The 22683-nt window shown below is 38.9% G+C and overlaps 1 protein-coding gene across 1 annotated transcript; it reads left to right on the forward strand.

Moving 5' to 3' along the window:
- Window positions 1-384: 384 nt before the first annotated feature.
- On the forward strand, window positions 385-21840 carry LOC114158675 (endothelin-2). Its single transcript, XM_028040406.1, has 4 exons — window positions 385-784; window positions 11610-11763; window positions 18918-19037; window positions 19767-21840. The coding sequence occupies exons 1-4, from the start codon at window positions 724-726 to the stop codon at window positions 19867-19869; spliced, it is 438 nt and encodes a 145-aa protein (XP_027896207.1). The 5' UTR covers window positions 385-723; the 3' UTR covers window positions 19870-21840.
- Window positions 21841-22683: the final 843 nt, after the last annotated feature.

Genomic DNA, 22683 nt, shown 5'->3' on the forward strand with positions numbered 1-22683 from the left:
CCTTCAAAGTCTCCAATTTTTGCCCAGACTCTCTCTCTTATTGTCAAATCATGAAGTAGAAACCTTAATTGAGGCAGTGAGATGCTCATCCTGATCATGGTGGGACACTGAGGTTAGAAAAGGAGGTTATTCACAGCCGATGACCAGGCTGAAACACTTAAGTGTGGAAAAACAGAAGGAATCCATGAAGTGGAAAAACGTTTCCACACCATTACAGACAGGATGGCAAGGATGTTTTTCCTTCTTCATGAGTGTGTAGATTAAAAATAAACAGGGCAGCTTGGTGTGTGAGGATGGCTTTGTGAGGGAATCCCTGGAGGGAGCCGTCAGACTCCAGGTTACAGAGCAGAGCCGAGCAGAGCGGACCACAGTGAGAGCGAGACACAGGTCAACCAGAGGAGGCTTTAATTTATGGTTCTCATTGAAGGAGCTGCTTCTCCTCTGCATCCTCCTCCTCATCCTCCTCCTCTTTTCCTCTTCGCCTGTTATCACACAGCTCATTATCCTCCCTGCTTCTGGAGCGTGCAGACGCCTCTGAGCCCCTCCACACCGGGGTTTTCCTTCAGCGCTACCTGACCGGATCCGTCTGGACATACGAACACAACGCTAGCATTCAAACCCGCAGCTGTTCAGGTCTACAGCAGCCACGGTCCTGCAGGGTTTACCGGTTGGAGACTAAAGAGTTTTCTTCTTTCATTTCACACCTGGAGGCTGCAGAGCAGCATGGACTTCACTCTCTTCTGGCTTCTCGCCACGACTCTGATGCTGATCCATCAGTTTCAAGGTAAGACCTGTCCTAAACTTCATAATTTAGTCTTCTACTGTTGATATGGGTGAGGTCCTGTCTCTAAGCCAAACTGAGAACTTTGCTTTAAAATTGCTTCAATATGCATCTTCTCACTGTACACAGTATTACAGTGAGGCAGCTCCAGCTCTGTGATCTCACTAAGTTAAAGGACTGTGTCACTGGGTAACTGAGGACACATAATGCATGTTTTTCTTCTATAATTACTCTTGAAAGTCCCGGCTTTAATATCAGTTGCATTGCAGAGGATGGGGGAATTTGACAGGATAATGGCAGCTGAGTAATCTGAAGGGCTGGAACCGAGCAAAGGTGAGGAAATGTAATAAATGGGATGAAAGCATCAAATCTGGGTGTGGAAAGAATAAAATCTTTTACGCTTTTCTGTTAACTACAATCTGATGGTCAGTTTTGAGCCTGTGTTGCCTGGATTAAATCCCAGTTTGTCTTTTTTAATGTCAGGTTTAATGATGAGACGTGAAATAAAAGCAACATTCTCCTCATTTGTTCCAGAAAGTGAATCTGTTTCAGTTGGAAGTTGATTATTTGCACCACAGCTGAGGCAGGTTCGTCTCTAAGTGGTTGCAGCTGAAGGTGCGTGTTAAAGGGATTTCTGTGTAAAACTTGTAAAAGCCTGGTCTGATTTGGCTGAGAGGTGTTGATAAATTAGATTTTTGTCTTGTGGTAACATGCAATAACGCCTTCCTTGACAGTTTCATACATTACCACAGACTTTGGTGGGTAGTAATAATTAGATGCATCACTCAGGGTGGGACTAGCCCAGATTTTGGGTTGTGTTTGTGTGCTGTTATTCAGTCAGAGAGGCCATTTATGGATTCTTTATTTCCCCGTGGTAAACTGATGCTTTTCGCAGTTGTGTGCACTAATGAGCTTTGCAGGACAGAAGGACATTTGTAACGCCTTCAAGAAACCAAATATGTGAAGAAAACTTTCCCGGTTGCCCAAAGAGGCTGGATAATGCCTGAGGAATGTAATGCAAAACATCACAGTGGGGGGGGTCATGTCTGCACACAGGAAAATCTGGAATGTGTTTGACCCTGGGGCTGCTGGCCTTCTACCTGCAGGTTCCTGTCTGCCCCTGCATGAACCCAACAGATACAAACATAAAGGATGAGGATCACAGGAGCTCTTTGTGTGCTGCAGAATTTAATTTTAAATTGGATTTACAATTGCATTTTTACCGTTGTTCTGCTATGACTTCATGAATAGGTGAAAACAAAACGTGCCCTCAGGCTGGTACATCTCATGCTCAGTGAAAGACCCAGGATTAGTTTTAAAAGCTTTCTCATTTCACATGAATCCTTTCTAAGTGATAGATGTTGCTAAATCCAGAGATTGTTAGGAGAAGGTATGTAATCTAGAGTTTATGAGTTTGGCTGCCACTCCCTGGTTTAGGTTTACCTCACACTGTTAACCCAGAGGAATCCGCATGCTACTGTTGATGATGCTCACAGGCCCCCCACTTTAATTCAGTTTAATTTGAATGTTATAAAGACGTAAAAATAGAAAATGAAGTTATAAATTAAACAAATCTCTGATCTGAAGGCACCTGCTTGGAACGCCCTCGTCTCTCATGATGAAAAGATTTGAAGACTCGGCTCCATAAAAGTTTCTTTTACAGCTGCAGAAAACGTCATGCACCCAGTTCCTCTCCAGCTTATTGTTTTCCTGACCTGTTAGACAGACTGTACGGTTTAAAGTTGCTCTTATGTCAAAGTAATTCTCTGCTCAGATAAAAACAGCTTTTAACATCATAAATTCTTATTTTATTTTGTGAAACAACCTGAAGCAAAACAGCATCAAAATGTATCTGGTTGTGCATCTTCCTAATTTTTTCTTTCATTTACCGTTTAAGATAAATAAATCAATCTTCATTCCAGGAGTTTTTGGATCTCATTCAAGATGCAATTCTTAAATACATTAACAAATTCTATTATAATTTTTATTCTTTTTTAGGTTAAATTTCTTCAAAATGTTATTTTTCATTGTTTTCCACCATATAAAAAAAGATTTCCAACTTTTCTAATTCTACATATGTTCAAATAATTAAATAACCAGATTATGATGTCATTGCTTTGTAGTCTTCTGATTGGTTGATTCATACCGACTGACCTGTGGATGTACTTTAAGGCAACAGCTCAGACAAACAGCTTCCTTGTGTGACATCATGGCAAGCAGCCAATCTGCACTGCAGCTGAAGATGCTTAATGAAAAGCCTGAGGAAGAGGCTATTAGTCCAAATGTAAGAAATAAAATTAATCACAGATTAAAAATGGACTCAGGGAGGAAGACAAAAAAAACTTGGCTTTGATGTTTGAAGCTGGTAATAGAAATCAGATTAAACTGCAATGTGTAGCAAATTTTAAATGACACACTTATAGCTTAGAGCATTGAATGTTGTATTTAAAGCTCTAAATCAGTACAAACTACCCTATTCAACAAGATTACCTGTGCAAAAAACATTCCAGATTTTTCTGCAAGGTACTTTAAATCTCTGAAAACCTTTAAATATCAGATTTAATTTAGAAATTGATGAATACTGATACTGAGACTGGCGATTTCCCTCATTAAACATTAAATTTCCCTCATTTGGTTTGGCTAAAATGCAGCTGTAAGCCATGTATTTAAGTTAATTTGCATATTCTGGGTCAGATTTGTTAGATTAATTCAGAGTTAATGGAGACTTGGCGATAAAAGGCCTTTATATGATGAACACGTGTTGAAACGGGCCAGCATCAGGTCTCATTTAGTTCTCCCCTGATATTCAGATCAGCCTAACTGCATCTGGTCTTATTTAGATCTGGAGTGTTCAAATTTAAGACCTGAATTAAACAGAATTAGTACAACTTAACGTTTTAGATGCCTGTCTCTGCAGGCATCTAAAACGCCTAATAGTTTTAGATTTAATGTGTTCTTCTCCGTGTCTGCCATCCGAGATGTGGAGGAGAGCAAAGAAATGCAGAGAACAAAACCTGCATGCTGTCTGTGCAGAACCGGCCCGGTTCTGAATCTGCTCCTTTCTACAAGAAACAGATGCCAGATCCAAGTCACTTAATATTTTATTAGCAGATATAGTAATCTTCAACCTTTATCCTCCTTTTGTTCTAAATCTGATTTTAAGTTGATTTCTTTGTGTTTAATAGTTAGATGTCTGAGATCTAATACAGTTTAATGGAAGAAAATATCAGTTTTAATCCTCAAAACCAGAGCAAAAGAGAACCTGTGGACATGCTGCAGAAAAAGCAAAAACTTTCAAAGTATCTAATATTTTATCTGAGACACTGGAGGCTGATAGAAACCTGAGAGCAATCAGTCCCAGTGACAGGTGTGAGAAGAAATTACTTTCTGAAGGAGCAAAGAGTTTACAGTTTTGAGAAAAACGTCAGAATTCTCAAAAAACACTATTTCAGAAAAACTTATACATTTTGAAATCTGAGAAAAAAGTTGTAAGATGAATGTTCACAGAAACGCTGCGAGCAGCCTGAATTTATATTCAGTTTGTAAGGAAAAGATTTGTTGGTTGTGAAGCAGGTCTTCTCTTTGCAGGTGAATTTTGAGTATTTTTTCTCCAGATTACAGATTTCAAACATGTTATTCTGGGATTAGTCCTCTATAAAACAGTAATTAATAGATATTAGCCATCAGTGATCATTTAAAGAAGGTTTAATCCCAGATTAATGATGGGAGTTAAACAGTAGAACGGCTCCATCAGTGTGTGAGTTGAGTCCTGCAGTGTCCGGTCTCCTGGTGGTCAGCTGCCCTCCCTCAGCCCTCTAGGGGCTGTTGCTTTTGGACCACATGGTACCTCCCCTACCCCCTCTGTGCTGCAGGAACCTTCCAGCAGTTCTCCGTGTTCAAGCTGGAGACGTTTAGGCTTCAAAATGTGCCAGGAAGGAGTTTAGCTTGGCTCTTCTGTTGGCATCATCTGTTACGTCCAAAGAAACCTGAGTTTGCACAGATCAACCTCCAGGATTGTTGTTTTTTTTTTTACTGCAAACACAAAACTGCTTCACGCCGGTCAATACATTCATTCATGCTGATAGCTGCTAAGATCTTACTTAATCCTCTGGGCTGCCGGGGGATTCTGGTTCTGGCCAGCCCAAACACGGATCAGCAGCTGATCCACCTGTATATATATATCACTAAATATTGTGGAGCTCCTGTGGAGCCAAGTAGGGTCTGTTATAACAGGTAACAGATTTTCAGCAGAGCTAAGAAACGTTTCCACGTTAAACTAAATGACTTCAAAACCAGTTTTCTTTACCGTCAAACAATAAATTACAAACTAGACGTTTCCTGTTTTGTGTCGTCGTAATATGTTGTTTTTTCTAAAGTTTCAAGTATAATAATTAGTTTATGATATATTTTTCATTATTCAATTTAATTGTCATAATTCATTAGTCGGTGCATCGGATCAGTTAGTTTTTCCACCTTTTGGTTCACTGGTTTAAGTGCATGGTGGAAGTTTAGAGTTTCTTCATTTTTTATTATTATGAATATTAATGATGATAATAATAGTCTAGTATTTTTAGACAGTACCTGGTAGAGAATTTATGTCATTTGGTGAATTAAATTCTTTCTTTATTAATAATTTGCTAAATTAACATAACAATCATAATTAATTAAGCCAAACATTGTCAATTGTTTCACTGCAAACCTCAACTTTGGATTTGCCTATTTTATTCTGCAGACATACATGTGAACCAACACAGGCAAATTTCCATGACTTCTTGCATAAAACATGAACGTTTATGGAACCGCAGAACACTAAAGGAAATTACAGGAGAGGAAGCCGAGTTGCTGACGGCTGCTCAGCGGACTGAACCGCTGCCAGGAGGGGAGACAGGAACATCTCAAGATGTGAAATGGAAAAAATGTTGTGTTTGCATCCATAAAGCGTGATTCACCGCCTGGAGCAGGGAAACAATAAACTACCAGCTTTCAGCATGAAATCGGACGTCCCGTCCGCCGTCTTAGACAGGACACCGGTTGCACACTGGAAGGAAAATGCTGGTATTGTTACAGATGTGCCAGCAGACGTGAATAATATTAGTCTGAGTTATTACAACTGAAGCTGGAACGTCACAAACAAGTGATTCTGAAACCTCCCAGGACTTAAATTTCAAATTGGCTCAAGACGAACATCAAACCAGTAAATGCTCGCATGTGGTTTGCGTCCCTCTGGCATCCATTAACAGATCGTAGAACAGCCTGGTAAAATGTTGGTGGTTTTATTGTTTTAACATCTTTTTTCTAGTTTTGTCTATGCTTTTCACAGCAGCAGGAGACTTCTCAGACTTTTGAAATTTAACCTCACTGACTGTGAAACCGCTGATGGATTTACTTGTTTACCAGAACTGATTTTGCACCGCAGAGTTTGGTCTGCCGGTTGCAGAACGACATTCCTCCAGCAGCTCAGAACAAACAAACTTGAATAAGAATCTGAATCTTCAACCTTTCTGACCTTTTTTCACTGCACTGAGTTTGATGTTAGGCTCCACTTCAGGAAGTCAGTGACTGCTAGTTAAAAAGACTTGTAGGGTTTAGATTGAAATGCCTGCGGCTCAGAAAGCTTTCAGGCGTGTCTGATTCGTCTGATGCACGACTCTAACCTGATTCAGGGCAGGCAGGACTGCAGGTTACAAAAACAAGGCAGGCGAGATTGTTTGTTTTTCATGAGACTGAATTACGTTGGTGAGGAAGAAACGACGATGACAGCCGATCGCCGGGAAACTTACAGGTGATGAGTTGACCAGCTCTCTGGCAGACTGGACTTTGGAAGAGGATGAAAGTTTGATACTGGTACCAGTAGAGAGTCTGTGGTTGAAGTGTTGAGGCCTTTCAGGTAGGAAGGTGAAAGTTCATCCAACTCAGACAGGTTTGATGTAGTTCAGGTTAAAATCAGGAATGTTTTACTCCGCTGAAGGTTTTCAGGGATTCAGATATGTTTTCAGATATGTTTTAAAATTTTTTTTTAATTTTCTGACTTTTTGTCTATTTTTGTGTCATTTTCTGACACTTTTCCTTTAGACCACAGGTCATATCTGGCCCTCCAAAGTTTTTTATGTGGCTCTCTATACTCCAAAGCGACACATAAATATAGCCTTGAAGACAACAGCTGTGCATTTAAATATAATTTTAACAATAAAATTGCAGCAATTTTTGTCTTTATTCTGCCAAATTCTACCAATCAGTTCCTTTCATGATCAAGAAATCCACATAAAATCAACAGATTCCCCATTTTTTTGCATTAAGTCATCATTGTGCGTTTGCTGCAAATTTTCCTCAAAATGGATAAAGACATTACAAACTCCCACCTGCAGGTGGCAGTAATTCTTATTTCTACTAAACTGCTGCCTTAACTTTACTTGAATTGAAGTTGCAGTACATGATCAATAATAGAAGGTGACAAAAGGTCACATTTTCATAAGCTAAAATATTGCAAAATTTCACAAAATCTTTCATTTTGACTGTAAAAAAAGTCACAAAAATAGTCACAAATTCTTGCAGCAACTAATCAATGTGAAAAGATGTTAAATGTTATTTAATTTTAATATGAAACTGTTGAATACAGAGTCTGTTTATTAATATTTTAACAGTTTGTTAAGGGATTTTTATCAATACATTCTGGCACAACCGGCCCTTTAAAACATTCACCCATGTTTGACACTCCGGCTTTAGACTGTCTTATCGTCTGATAATATCTGGGAGCCTCATTTGGTTTGTTAGAAAGTCCAAAAGAATCAGAGGCTTCAACAATTACCAGGATCAATGACTACCTGACAAACAGACTGAATGACTGGGTGTCTAACCAGGTGATCAGCCAGCAGGAGCACCACAGGGTCTGTACTCTCACCATTTCTTTTTCACTCCATACAGTCCAACTCCCACCATCAGCAGAAATATGTTAACATCTAATAAAAGCCAAATGATCCCTGCTGAAGGGTCAGACATAAAAGTCTTCCTGATCTTTGCAAAAAAAAGTTTTAAGGTTAGTTTGAAGTCGATGCAAAATGAAAACATGCTGAAGGATTGTCAAAGAAGCTGCTAGACAAGCAGGAACCAGATTTGTTTGGGTGAACACATGGATTTCATCATTCAAAGAAGGGCGTGTTGAGCTTTGAGGAAAGGAAAAAGAAAGGGACCGTTTGAATTTTTTACTTTTGATATCCTTGTGTATTTAAAAAAAATCTTTTCAGTATGTTTAGTTTGATTTGGGCGCTGCTCTGGGCTGCTGCAGTCCCTAAAGCTCCAATCAAAGCAGGTCAGAATCTCCTGGTGGCCAGACATGCTGGTTTTTATGTGTTCACAACGTTTTCAGGAGAGACTTCAAGTCCAGTTTATAAGAGAAACCTTAGAGAATACTTAAAATGGCAGCGAATAAAAAGGCTAAGCGTGTTTTTCTTCACAGGAATCTGTAAGTACTATTGTAATGAGGGAGAGTAGAAGTACACAGAATGCATCTGTTTTGATCTATGAATCATACAAGCAGAGCAAAAACAATGGCCAGGAAAATAGTTAACATCCATTTTAACTGGAAAAAAGTGGAAGTTTGAACATAAATCGTGTCAGAAACAGAAGAATCAAAAAGAATCGATTTGGTCCAATACTTTGAGAAATTTACATGAGAAAATAAATAGAAGAACTCAACTCCAAAATCTCATGTAAAGAAGCTGTGTCATATATTATTTGTGACAGTTGTATTTAACAGCCTGACAGAATGCCAGACTGGTCAAAAAACACCTCAAATTGTGGGGTTGAGACCTCTGAGTTGCTTGTTTAACTTTCCGTGAATAAACCAATGTGCCCACAGGCAGGAAATTGAACGAGGGCGCGCTCTGTGTGCTTTTGGATACACGATGACCGTGGCTAAACAGCGTAACATCGCCTTTCAACACCGCCTCCAACCTGTCAGCGCTCACACGGTTCTGACCTGGAGACGCTCAGTTCTTCTAGACCATCTCCAGTCATTGGGATCTCCTGAGCTGTCTGCTGACAAATCTGAAAGAAATGAATTTTCCAAGCTCAAACTGAGCACTGTGGTTCCATCTCTGGTTTTTAATCAGTCAGGAAGTTTATCTGTGAAATCAACCCCAGACGGTTCTCTCACCGGCAGCGTTTACAAATTCGCTGCAGTTTGCGTCGCTAATTCCTGGAATGTTTTTTTGTTTCTTTCCGAAACAAGCACATTTATGCTAATATTTTATGCTTCATCAAATCAAAATAGACTAAATGGAAACAGTATTCTTGAGTAAACTCCAGGTTCTGGTTCATTAAACAAACTCCAACTGGTGAAAACATTAAACAGACATCTTGTTAGCTGGACGTTGTGCTCTTCCTTTCTCATCTGCTGGCTTTGTGATTGATAGATGAATCTCTGGCTGCTGCTACTGCAGTTGGGCCAGAGCAAACCCAAATGAGTAGTTTTCTACTTTGGTTGAATTTAGTTTGGCTAATTATCATGCTGGTTGCATAACTTATGGATCTGATTAGTACTTTATGCTTATTGCAACTAACTATAGATAGAGGTGCTCCCTCTAAAACTGCCTATTTTAACACATTCTATTGTACCAAAGAATTTCAGATTCTCCAGCTGCTTTTCTTTCGAATGTTTCTGATATGGTCTAAAAACTCCATGAATGGTTGCGTCCACACAGCGCCGAGGACTTTACATTGAGAAATATTGTTGTGTTTCAGTTTCACAAAGACTTTGTTCTTCTCCTAAAGATAGTTGAATGAATCAATGCTGTTTTCCAAGATGTCCTGAAAGCTTAAACTCTTACTGGCGGTGAGACGCCGCAGAATGTTACTAAAAATAAAACAAACCCAAAGCGCTAAAATTAGCCAAGGTGTCTCAGAAGGTTTTGTGCATCAGTTAACAAAATAACAGCTTCCATGAACAACAACCTCAAATATTTCATTCTCCAGGACAGAGCAGCATGAAGACTAGCCCGTTTATAGAGAGGAGAGGTTATTTTGCTCACGTGTAAGTCGTGTAAAACCCTCTATAGACGCCCAAACATTCCCGTGTGTGCTGTAAGCTACATCAAAGCCTATCTGCGGTCTCTCTCTGCTTTATGGGTCCTGAGTGCTGGTTTTAACATGCCCTGGTGTGCATGTTGTTATGTGCCAGCGAGTGTTCAGGTGTAGGCACTGAGTTGCAGTGCATTATTTCTGTTCCTGCTGTGGCCTTTATGCAGTTTACTGGTGTGAGGCCTGCTATAAGGGTTAGAAACCAACAGCTACAGGAAGAGTTTGTCAGCCAGGAGCCAAGGTCTTATTGCAGAGAGTAGTTTGTGGACTACTTTCTGCAATCTTGTGTCTATCAAGTTGACTAATTTTTTACTTTCTTGAACTGAAAGCAAAGCCAAATTTTTATTCTACGTTGTGTTTTTTCAAGCTGCCTGTAATCCAAGCGTAGTTCATAGCCTTGTAAAAATACTCATGGTCCTTGAAGATTTTCACAGTTATTCTAATTAATCACAAACAAAATGTTCCAGACAAAGAAAAAAGAAGCTGATCTGTGTGTGGTTGGGTGAAAAATTCGGCTATTTATCGTTGAGCACAAACGAAAGATTTCAAAGTAAGCAGAAACTCCCATCACACAAACCATCGCTCTTCTCTCTAATCATTTGCCGTCTTTAAAATCTGGCACATGTTGCGCAATTTCAAAATATGATACAGGAACTGGACCGTGTGGCGTGACTTTCCTTCCAGGACTGTCCAGTATTAACGCCGTCCATCATCCCATGACCAGCCGCCGTGTTCCTGCTGAGGAGAAGCTTTTCCACAGCATGAGGCCCGTATGGGAACGGCGTGTCCAACATGTTGGTCTTCCACCACACTGAGATTTTGCAAGTGGGACAAAAAGTCTGGAATACGATTTTTTTGTTTTTGTTTGCGTTACTAATTAATTGTAACTTCTATCAGACTTTTGTGTGAACGGTTTGTGGACCTAAAGTGACCTGCATGTGCAGAAGAAGAACATCACACAGCAGCGCGTTGTTTACAGAACTACTAATGGACGCCAGTGTCCATTTATTGATCAGTCTTGAAGTTGTTGAGCAAGGAGAACTGACGGTATTATGAAAGCCAATTTCTGCTGTTTTTCTTTTGATTACCTTCATCCAAAGTGTTAGCACTGCTTTCTTCATCTTCTTCTGGTGCTGAATTATGACTCGTGTCTCATGTCAGTGATGTAAAAGTCAGATTAAATGCAACTTGGCAGTTCAGACTGTCCACACTGTGAAAACTAGTAGATATTTATTTAATTTAGCACCAAATATTGGAAGTGGCACAAATCAAATATTTTTTTAGGGCGAAATGATCTAAACTGGGCCGTTCAGACGCCATGCACACATCAGGTGTGAGTCGCATTTTCCTGCTGTGTGAACCTAGCTTTTGACCAGAGTATGTTCTTCTGATTGTTAATTTTTTTAAGATTATGTGTCCATAATGAAAGATCGACAAGAAAAACAGTACAAGAGAAAAAGAAGATATTAAGGAAACGGCCAAGAACTGGACTTTAAACCCCCCACAGCTGCATGAAGGACTCCGGCCTCCACATGAGTTGCTCTGAGATTTTTAAACTAGATTTTTCACAGCAGTGGTGTGATGCAGACCTCATGTTGTTTCATTTGTGTCACCTCTCTCATCCTGCCAGTAACTGCACTGGCATTAAGATCGTCTCTAAAAACAAAATCTAAATGTTTTAGCTAAAAGATTGCTCATTTTGAGCTGATAGTTCACATGTCGTTAATCACTTTCTTTCCTCTGTGTTTCCCAGCATCTGACATGAGCCCTGTGGCGGAGGAGGGCCCCCTCGCGCAGCTCGCTCACACAGCCCACCGGCGAGAAAAGCGCTGCTCCTGCGAGAACCAGAAAGACAAGGAGTGTATTTTTTTCTGTCACATTGGCATCGTCTGGGTCAATACCCCGAGGTGAGCAAACGGGAGATCAACATTTTAGGAGTTTGTTATTGTGGTAATGGCTGAGCTGGAGTACTGGGCTGATGATGAAGAATAGCAGAGATAAGACACAATCTGCAGTAGCTGCTGGATGGGAGGATATACAAACAGCAGCTGCAGTCCAAAACGAAGACAAACTGTCTCTGTGGTCCCGGTTCCTCATCACTGTTTAAGTTCTCAGCCTGTAAGGTCATTAAATTACAGATGGGAAGAAACAGCATCACTAATTACAACAAAAATTAAGTTTCTTCAGAAAACTGTTGGACCCAAATGGTCTGAAATTAATTCTACAACCTCTAATTAAAAGACAACAATCTAATAATATTTTCCAAGATCAGTGATAAATGAAGAACAACTACTGCAGTAAAGTAGTTTCTTTAATTAAAAATACAATTATTATTTACATGCTTGAGATTACCAGATTAATTTAGCTAAAGTTAAACATTTTGTGAACAGAGTACCAGCTTTCCAAAGTGAAGCTTCTCCTGCTATAAATCTGCGCAGCTGGGAAGATGAATGTCAAAGATGTCATGGTTTTCCCCAGAAAATATATTTCTAATGAGGACCAACATGAAACTCAGACCAGATGTCCAGGGAAACCAACCGTATCCACATGTACAAAACATATAAATCCATGAATTATCTTATGGGTGATAAAGTGGAATCAGGCAGTAATGAAGACGCTTCTTAAGAACTGTTTTCTGTAAAGTATGGAACAAATTATCTAATTTGTTGCTCAGCTATAATTTTGGACACAAACTGTCTTCCATAAACTCTGATCTTTATTCTTTTTCATAAATTTACAGTTGGATTGAAATCATTTGTCTGACTTGTTAATCCTTTTGTTGAGAATGTTTTACATTTCTCTATTCATCCTTCGTTTAGTCGCAAGATGTTTCCACGTCCTAACTTCTCTACTGGTAAACATCGTGCATGCAGCGGCATCTAAAGAGTTAATGTTTGGTCTCACTGGACCATAACACACCCAGTTCTTTAATGGGTTGTCCAAATGTTCTGGAACAAACCTTACACCAGATTCAACATGCTTTTCCTTCAGCAGTGGAGTCTTGTGCAGTGAGTGGGCATAATTTTACGTTTTATTTGAAACAGTACATCTGCTAATTTAATATGCATGTTCATTTAAGTTAGAAGACATAAATAAACTGCAGTTGAGAATTCATGGAGAACTCGACAGAGCAACAGTCATACAACGTTTTATAAAATGTGTGACATGGAACAAAACACAACGACACAATGAATGTACAAAATGTGCATTTGTGCTTTAAAAACAGCAAACTATTTACAATATACAAAAATAAAAATTGTTCAAACAACAAAGATGTGAAAGTATCAGCACCGATGTAATTTAAAATGAGTAAAACTGTGAAAATAACTGCAGAAACCAGCGGTGATGGTTCTAGAGTCCAACAGCTGCTGGGAGGAAGAACCTGTGATTACGCTCATTTTTGCACATAGGATGCAGAAATCTGTCATTGAAGAATCTCTAGAGTTTAGCAACAGATTCATTCAGACATTGTGAAACTAGCACCAACAGTATGTTCTGCAACGGTAAGGTTGCAAAGATCTTACCCATCATGCTCCTGGGGTGATTCTTTGGTAGTAAATTAGGTTTTATAGGTCATAGTAACTTGATAGTAGCTGATAGTAACTTGATTTCTGTCTAAATACTTTTTTATTTCAGCTATTTTCTTGGCTTTTGACCTTTGGCTTACAGAAGCCATCATGTTGAGATATTATGAGAATATTGATTTTAATCAAGACACATTTTGCAATATTTTATATCTGCTCCATCATCTTAAGGACTCCTGTGTGGAGTGTTAAAAATAGTAAAGTAGCGGGTCCTCAACCAGATAGTTTAGGCGCCATGCCGACTGCCTGATAATAACTTCTGGTCCCAGAACCAGTGGTGCCTACAGTCCTAGACTGTTTTAGATAACGTTGACCCTAAAAAGTTGCTGAAGTGAATGTAGCTATTTACAACGTAGCTCCTTCCCCATAAAGTTCAAACTTTGCCTGTGAACGTTTTAATGACACCAGAGGAATACATGTTTAAGTTAGACTAGAGACCTGACTCCAGTTTAAAAGAAAAGAAGATGCCAAAATGTGACTGAAACATTGTTAGGACCACATGCATGTCTTTTAATTTGCCTGGTTTTAAATAAGAGGAAACACATCTCCATTCACAATCACCTCCAACTAACTGGATTTTAGTTGAGTATGCACAAGCAATGACTGAGCAGTTAGCTGTGGTGGAGGTAATAAGAAAGCACATCTTTCCTAAAGAAGGGTAATTTCTGGAGTGTTTCCTCTGGTTTCCTAAATAGCCGGCTTGAAACTTTTAACAACAGAATGAAGAAACCTCAAGAGTTTAAGGCTATTATAGTCAGATGCTCCTTTACCCACAACCAGTTAACCCCTCCTAGGCTGCTCCCATTTAGAAATCGCTTACTAGTGCAGTTGGAAATGTTCCTCAGAAATGACTTAAACTTGTAAAACTTTAGCTAAACATTAATATCTGACCAGTAAAACCAATGAGGAAAGTGTTCTTTATAGACTGATAAAAATGTGCCTGATTTCTGAAACTCTCCTTGTGTTTCCCATCAGTTCAAGTAACAGCTAAAGCTCGTTTTTTTTTTTTGTCATTTCCCCATAAATTTGCAGATGTTTTGAGGCTGAATTAAAGGTCTTTACAGTCAGACTCAAAATTAATTAAGTTGAGGTCAAGTAAAAAAAAGGGTCTCACCAAAATAGCTTCCAGAGAGGATCCCAAACTGTCTCAGATTGTTGGTTTGGTCTAAACATAGCAGTGTGGTTACAGGAGATCTTCCTGCCTTCTCCATAAAAAGCTCTTAAACAGCAGAAGCGGTGCCCACCATCACTAACTGCCACTAAACGCTGCGGTCTCTTTCGTCTTAAATCATTCTCTTAAAAACATTCGTCTCTTCAGTAAGCCAACTTTTCAGCTTGAGAAATGAAAACACCTCATCTAATTACCAGCATTCCAAGAATTACACTGATGGTTGGTGAAATGTTCAAATCTATCATTTCTAATTGACTTAATATGTGATTGGCAGCAAAAACACAAGCAATACTTTTTTGTACAATTGGATATTCAGGCAAATATTCAATTGACAAATACTAGTAATGAACTCAAAAAATTAATCCTTTCTGAAAAAGAGACAAGAAGAAACCAGGTGTTGAAAGAAAACCATCAGAGATCCTGTTTGTCCAAACAGCTGGAAGATGATGGTCAGAGGAAACTGGAAGTAAATTATTTGGTATTTAAAGGAACAAATGCTAATATTGCAAATCCCTTTAATAAAGAAAATCCAATAAAATAGTTTTAATACAACAAAATGTGGCCCTGTATTCAATTTAACGTAACATAGAGTAGAACAGATTCACTAATGGCTTCATACAAGGAAATGCAAGATAATTTGAATTTATGGTATAAAACTCATTTAAAGTGTTTAAATGAAATTTCAGATTTGTCTGCTGGTAGGGACTTGGAATGGAAATCTGTTTAAATTTTCAAGACTTTTCCATTCTACAATTTAAATTATTTTTGGCAATACTTTTTTCTTCACAAAATTCTACTGTTAATATTTCATTTCTAGATTCTGATTTTCACTGTAACTGCCTGGAAAACCTTAACGCTCCCAATTCCCAACATTCCCAATTAGCAGCTATCTCTGCTGGGAGTCATCTTTGTTTTGTTTTGGTGTCACTTTGTGACGTTGCACTGCAAAATGTTGCACTGTGCACTTAGTTTTACACATAAATATTCTGTCAATCAATCATGATAAAAATAAAAATAATCTGAAAAATACCAATAATAGCTTAAGAAATTATATAAGCATTTATTGTATCATTTTCTCAGTAAATCCTATTTATTGAATTAAATTATTATTTAAAAATAAATAATAATCTAGAGTCTAATTTACATCAAAATTAACAGATCAGTAAAACTATCTGACTTTTATCTGAGAGCCTTGAAGAGCCTGGAAAATAAATCGGTTTTTTTATTACATTATTAAAACCACAAACATCAAGTGAATCATTTGGGAGGAAAACAACAGTCCTATAAAAGTAAATGTTGCTTAAAGTCAGAGATTCACCCTAAGAAATGTCCAAATAAGTAGTGAAATAAACGAGGAGTTTGGGTTTTCGATAGCTGCCTTTAGGCATCCAGCGCAGCTGCAGTCCAGGTGAAAGACGGAACGGAGGGATGGAGGAACGGAGGGATGGAGGGATGGAGGAACGGAGGGACGGAGGAACAGAGGGATGGAGGGATGGAGGAACGGAGGGATGGAGGAACGGAGGGACGGAGGAACGGAGGAACGGAGGAACGGAGGGATGGAGGGACGGAGAAACGGAGAAACGGAGGGACGGAGGGACGGAGGAACGGAGGGATGGAGGAACGGAGGGATGGAGGGATGGAGGGACGGAGGAACGGAGGGATGGAGGGACGGAGAAACGGAGGGACGGAGGGACGGAGAAACGGAGGGACGGAGGAACGGAGGGACGGAGGAACGGAGGGATGGAGGGACGGAGGGATGGAGGAACGGAGGGATGGAGGAACGGAGGGATGGAGGGATGGAGGGATGGAGGAACGGAGGAACAGAGAGTGAAACTCAATCTAAGTTTTCTCCACATCTGGACACGTTGGATTTAAAAGGACACACCATGAAGCAGTTTATCTGGCAGCCATCGCCGTAAACATCATCCAAACGTTGACTGTCTAATACGGTTTAAATACTCTTACCCTCGGTTTCCATGGTAACACCGATGTTTGGGCAGATTTTTGTACTTGTGTCAGGAGCTGTCAGCTCATATTTTCAGGTAATAAAAAAAGATGTTCTCTATTAAAGCTGGGAGCTGGTGCGTTTGGTCTTAGTAAATCGATGTACTCAGCATGAACCTTCTTCTTTTGGGGCTTTTAAAGACTTATTTCTTTTCCAGGAGGGAACAATTTTACAACACTCAACTGCAGCCATTTTAAAATACAGAAAATGGAGGCAAACGCATTGAAGATTTCCTCTGATTTATGAAGAGGGGAAAATCTTCATGCAGGCAGTTAAATATTTCAAGTTTTTGTGCCACCAACAGTTAAGTAGAGTAAACACAACATGCAGTTTCCAAATTATTCTATTTTTTTAAAGGAAAAGTTATCAAAACCAACCACTGTTAACCCAAAAGTCTGCATCACTTTAAAAAATCATGATGATAATCCCCAAAAGAACATCAGAACTGCTGTCACACGGCAGAGGCAGTATAATGATCTGGGAATGCTTTTCTGCTTAAAGGAGAATCAGATCCACATCTGAATGATTCAGAAAAACAACTAAATAAAGTTCTGCAGTGGCCTAGTCAAAGTATGGACTTAAATCTGAATGAGATGCGAATGGAATAAATTGTTGCTAATCCTAATCCATGAATTTTCAAATTTCATCATTCGTTACCTTATTATCACTTGTTGATCTGAAACAGTTAAGTGGGGCAACAGAGGAAAACAGACATCTGGAAGGAAGCAAATAATTTATTCAAGTCTGAATGTAAAATGATGTTAAATCCATAACAGATTCAAACGTGTGCAGCCAGCTTTCTATCAAAACTCCAGAGAAATATGAAGGTCCGTTATGAACGAATGTAAACGTATGGCTGCAGCTGTGGTCAGACTCCAACAACACCAGCTACAGGTCCGATTCTTTTAAAGCCAGAAGGCTGCAAAGGTCACATCAGACAGTCCAGTAGATGCCACTCATCTGTGTGAAGGCAGAGGAAATGTTGGCACCGATTTCTGGGCTGTTTGATGTTTTCTGGCAACAATAACAGGGAAGAAACATTGAGTATCTGCCACTATGCAGCCGTTACTCATTGAGCTGCAGTTCAGCAGTTCAGCAGTTCAGGTCACCCAGATTTATTCCTCCCTGCAGCCCAAGAAAGGAGTCCTCTGACACTCAGGAGGGATGGAAGGTGGAGGCAACAGCAGGGAGGTCAACAAGCCTCTGAGAGGAAAATAAATGATTTTGTAGAAATGAGGCAACTGAGGAGGAGGAGGAGATGAAAGCGGTTATATGTTATCTCCAGCTGTGGGGGGGAAATGAGATCCAGATGTGCTGCCGATAACAGAGTCGTTCAACTCTTATACGTCTAAATTTGGTTCAAAAATGTTCCATTTGGAAGCAATTCTGGTTTAATTTGCTGTTACACCTTTATTTAAAGCTGAAGCGCTGAGCTGCAGACAGTTCCCGCTGCGGTCGCATTAATGCAGCCAATGGTCCGGCTTTAACCTGCAGCCACTCCGGCACCACAAACATCCAGCTACCGCGGCTCCAGAAACAGATCACAGGAGCCATGTTTGTGGTTTGTATTAAACTTTGGCTCACAGAAGGATAATTGCAGCTTTTTGATGGATTTCTGGGAAATTCTTTCCAAACCTTCCAGTTTGTAATCGTGAGCTCGAGTTTATTTTGAGTTCAGGTTTATCTGTCATGAGCAGTAAATACTGAATTCATTGAAGCCCTTTACTCTGAAAAAACAATGTCACAAATATGCAAATTAAAGAAATATAGCCTTATGGTGTAAAACAGTCAGATTATTAAAGACTCGTCAAATATCCGCATTCATAAATCTGACTGTAGAAACAAACTCAGAGGTTCCTGCACCAAAAACAAAATGAATGTTAAACTTTTTCAGGCTTTCTGAAATTAAAAAATTGAGGTTTTAGGAAGTGAATGAATGAATCCCAAGACTGCTGTGAACTAGAAATCTATATTCATGCACATTTTTTAATTTGAATCCAAACATCTATCAAAATATAAATGTTTTATAAAATTAACCTTCTTTGATGAGAGACACATCAAATATATTCAAAAGAGAATTGGAAATTGGCACTAAATATTTAGTTCCATATTAACTATTTGGTTTCAAACTAAATACTTGACTGTAAAATAAATATTTAGTTAGCAAGCTAAATATTTAACTGGCTGTGTAGAATCAAACTGATCCTCCGGTTTCAAGCAGCTAATTTTTTAAAATTGAAGCCATTTTATCAGAACTATTCCAGTATTTTAAAATAAATGTCTGAATCTTTTGTCTTCCAGCCAGGTGGTGCCGTACGGATTCGGGTCGGTGCGCCTCCGGAGGGAGCTGCAGCGCTGCTTCTGCACTGACTCACAGGACACTGAGTGTTTCAGCTTCTGCTCTGAGCACATACAAACACTGTGAGTGAACACACACACACACGCACGCACATGCATGTTGACTTAAACATGGACTGCACATGAAAACAGAGACCAGAAGCTCCAGGGCCTGATGGGGGATTTTACCGCCTCCATCTTCCTGTTCTGGTTCTCATCCAACACTTTCATGAGATTTCCTCCTGCAACGCTGCAAACAAATAACCATACAGGCACAAATGGACACAGGTGCAATCACTGTACTACATTATATATTTGCAAATTTGGTTCCTTGCATTATTGTAGATATTATTGCCGATATGGTTTACTCCCATTTATATCTGATTTTCACTTAAAAACAGTGACATTAAAGCCTGTTTCACTTTTTTCCAAGTAATTTTAAAATGTCTTATTTAATACCTAAAATGTTCAATGCACTGGATCAATCAATCAAGTTTATTTGTGTACCATATTTCAGCAGTTCAAACATCATAAAAACACAAAAATAAAGTCATGAAATAACATTCAGTCACCAATTGAGAAACTTGTAGCAAATGTTACATTTTGTCGAGTACAATCATCAAAATCATTAATAGTTTCTTTATTAAAAAACAATTTTCAAATTTATACAATTCTATTTTATCTGTGAAAACACCAATAAGAGAATTGTTTAAATTTATTGGCTTCATAACAACCCTACATTTAAATAGACATGAAAACTATGTTTTTATTTTGCTGACCAAGAAAAATAAAGAAAATTGTTTTTGCCTGCAGGGAGGAGAACGCTGTTGTGAAGAGGAAGACTGAGAAGATGAAGAGCTACAGAACTGCATTGTGGGAAAAAAGAAACCGGCACGCTCTCAAACACCAGACCTGAGACGGAGGCGCTTCACCGCTAACACCAGCTCTTCAGAACGGAAGTCCTTCAAGTATCTAAAGCAACTCATATTGGACCCTTCAGTACGTGGCGGCGGTCCGGTCGTGTACAGTGACATTTTTTGTTAATGTGATGATGATGATGATGATGTTTGAACCAGAGCTTTGAACACTGACAGGCTTTGGCTCACAAAATGTATGAATATGTGACCTTTGTGTCGACTCCAATCCGGCTTTTAACTGTTAGAAACAGCCGATCCGTGGAAAACCTCAAACCTGAGCATCCAGGGAGTTTCCACAATAAAAAGTCCACAACTTTTTATGTTTTGTCACATTACAACCATAAACTTCATTATATGTTTTGGTTATTTTATGTGACAGGGCCGTTCACCTAAACTGACTGAGCCTAGAGGGTCACGGTATCTCTAGAGGAGCTGCAGAGATCCACAGCTCAGGTTTTCTGTGCAAATGTTAGCTGCACACAACAGATCTGGAAAAGAGTAGAAAAATGTTGAAAGAAAACTGTAAAAATCTCTTCTGGAGTTTATAAAAAAAACAGCAAATATATAAGTCTCAATAGAGCTCCAGTTAGCCACTATAACTGCTGAGTTAGAATGGTCTAGTTAAAGTACAATTGAAAATCTGTGACAAAACTTTAAAGTGTGAACATCTATTAAATCTTGTTTAACTCAAGCTATTTTTCTGGGATGATTTGTTCAGGTTTAGGAGACTGAATTCATCCATGCCATACTTTCAGATTTTTATTCTTAAATAATTTTCCTAACTTCACAGTTATGCACGACTTGATGTTGATCCCAATGAAATTCATTTTAGTTTGCAGTTGTTGTGTCACAAAATGTAAGAATGTTTGAAGGGCGAAAACACTTTTTAATCTTACTCCAGCGTGTATGGAGCAGTAAAAGGGACAAAAATCAGACAAATGGAAAATCTGTGTCTTCAGTGACACAAGATAAGAGTGAACAAGTGAAATTCCAATACCTGCTTTCACCTAGTATGTAATTATCCCTGTAGCATTTGCACCTTTTTCCATCTGATTTCTTCCTTCCACTAAACTTTCTTGGATACAACGCTCTGTGAACAAAAAGCTTCTTGCTTGGTGTTGCATATGTTGAAATTAAATCTGGCAGCTCACCAAGAAGAGGTTATTTGTCTTAACAGCAGCGCTTCGTGATCCAGGAGAACATTGTGTCCTGTTCAATTTTTTAACAGAAAAATGGCTCTGAATAGGGATTTTTATTTTTAATTGTATGTCTGACTTTTGTGTCTCTTACTCCAACATACCACAATCATCAACAGGGGAAAAAAGGCTTTTAGGGTCAAAAGTGAAACCGAGTGGAAACAAATGGAATTCAGTATTATATTTTTTGCAGTTTCTTTTTAAGCTTTTCTTTGGATTTTGGCTTTTTCTCAATTTCAGACGAGTGTTTGTTACTAGCTACTCTTCTGAAAACAATTTTCCTCTCAAACGTGGTTTGCGGTGTTTGACTCTAAGATGTGAATGAAGCTCCTTCATGCTGGGCTCAACAGCTCTGCTCTGAATCTCCATTTTAACATTCAGAAAAGCTGCTTACATTTCAGCTTCAACCTGACAAGGGATTATAAATTACAGATAAACTCGCTTGTTCAAAGACTAATTGTACGATAATCGGGACTGTGAGGATTTCACCTGCTGTCAGAGTTTCAGACTCATCGTGTGAATATGAATAATAATAATAATAATGATAATAATAATATATCTGTCTGTAAAGAAATGTTTTTGCTGCTTCGCATAATGTTTTGTGTATTTTTTCCATGAATGCATGCATCAAAGCAGCAGTAACAGCTGTTTGCTGTTCTCTGTGTTTATATCTGCACCTTTGCTTCTTCCTCCGACATGTTCAAGTATCCGTGAAGAATAATGCACACAGATGGTAGAGTGTAAAATAAAGTATTTATTTCATGTTTAACCCCAGAATCCTCTCCATCTCTTCATTGTGGTGAAATGTTGTCACTTAAAGAACCAGAACAGTCATTACAAATATGTTCAAATCTTTTGGTTTTCTCTGAAAATGATACATGTGAGAAATTCAAAACCTGTTAACCCGTTTTCAGGACGTCGTTAAGGACGTTTGACCAGAAGGGGGCAGAAGAACTTCAGAAAACATGTTAAAGCAGTGGCGTCCTAAATTCAGTCCTGAAGAGTTGGTGTACTGCTAACTGAAAAGTTAGTTAACATTAAAACACTACAACAACATGCTATTTGGCAGTAGCTAAAGCGCTAAGTTTAACCATGTTGATGCCCACCATGATTGCTTTATTTCAACAGACTCATCGTCCACACAGACATAAAACCAGAACAAAGGTACACAACAACACATAAAAAACTGAAACTGATGGTACAGACTGAGAAACCTCAGAGACTCAGAATGGTCTTTATCTACGTGCCCTTAGCAGTGCAGCTTGACTCTACATGGGTTTTCCATAATAATTGAGTACCAGTTATAGTGGTACAAAAAGTGCAACATGATTTATACGAAACACAAACACATGGAAGCTTTGTTAAGCTTTATTTTTGGTCTGCCATTTTCCTGAGAAACTCCAAATACGCACAGTTGCTGTTGTGGATTTTTATAAATGACTGATTGTGTCAAAAAACTTGCCCTTTTGACGCAATCAGTCACCTCACTTCCTATCCAATCATTATCTGACAACCTTTTGACCTGGAGTTTTCTGCCTGACTCAGCATGCTTGGAAATCCAGAGTAGTAGGTCCTAAAATAAGAGCCTGGTGCCACATAACTGTTGCCAATGGAAAA

Source organism: Xiphophorus couchianus, chromosome 15 (assembly GCF_001444195.1).
Source record: "Xiphophorus couchianus chromosome 15, X_couchianus-1.0, whole genome shotgun sequence".
Taxonomy (NCBI): domain Eukaryota; kingdom Metazoa; phylum Chordata; class Actinopteri; order Cyprinodontiformes; family Poeciliidae; genus Xiphophorus; species Xiphophorus couchianus.

Bases quoted from the DNA above. Each gene is read 5' to 3' on its own strand.
- LOC114158675 (XM_028040406.1), top strand. From the start codon at position 724: ATGGACTTCACTCTCTTCTGGCTTCTCGCCACGACTCTGATGCTGATC. The intron at 785-11,609 runs GTAAGACCTGTC...TGTGTTTCCCAG, and splicing joins GCTGATCCATCAGTTTCAAG to CATCTGACATGAGCCCTGTG. The intron at 19,038-19,766 runs GTGAGTGAACAC...TTTTGCCTGCAG, and splicing joins TCTGAGCACATACAAACACT to GGAGGAGAACGCTGTTGTGA.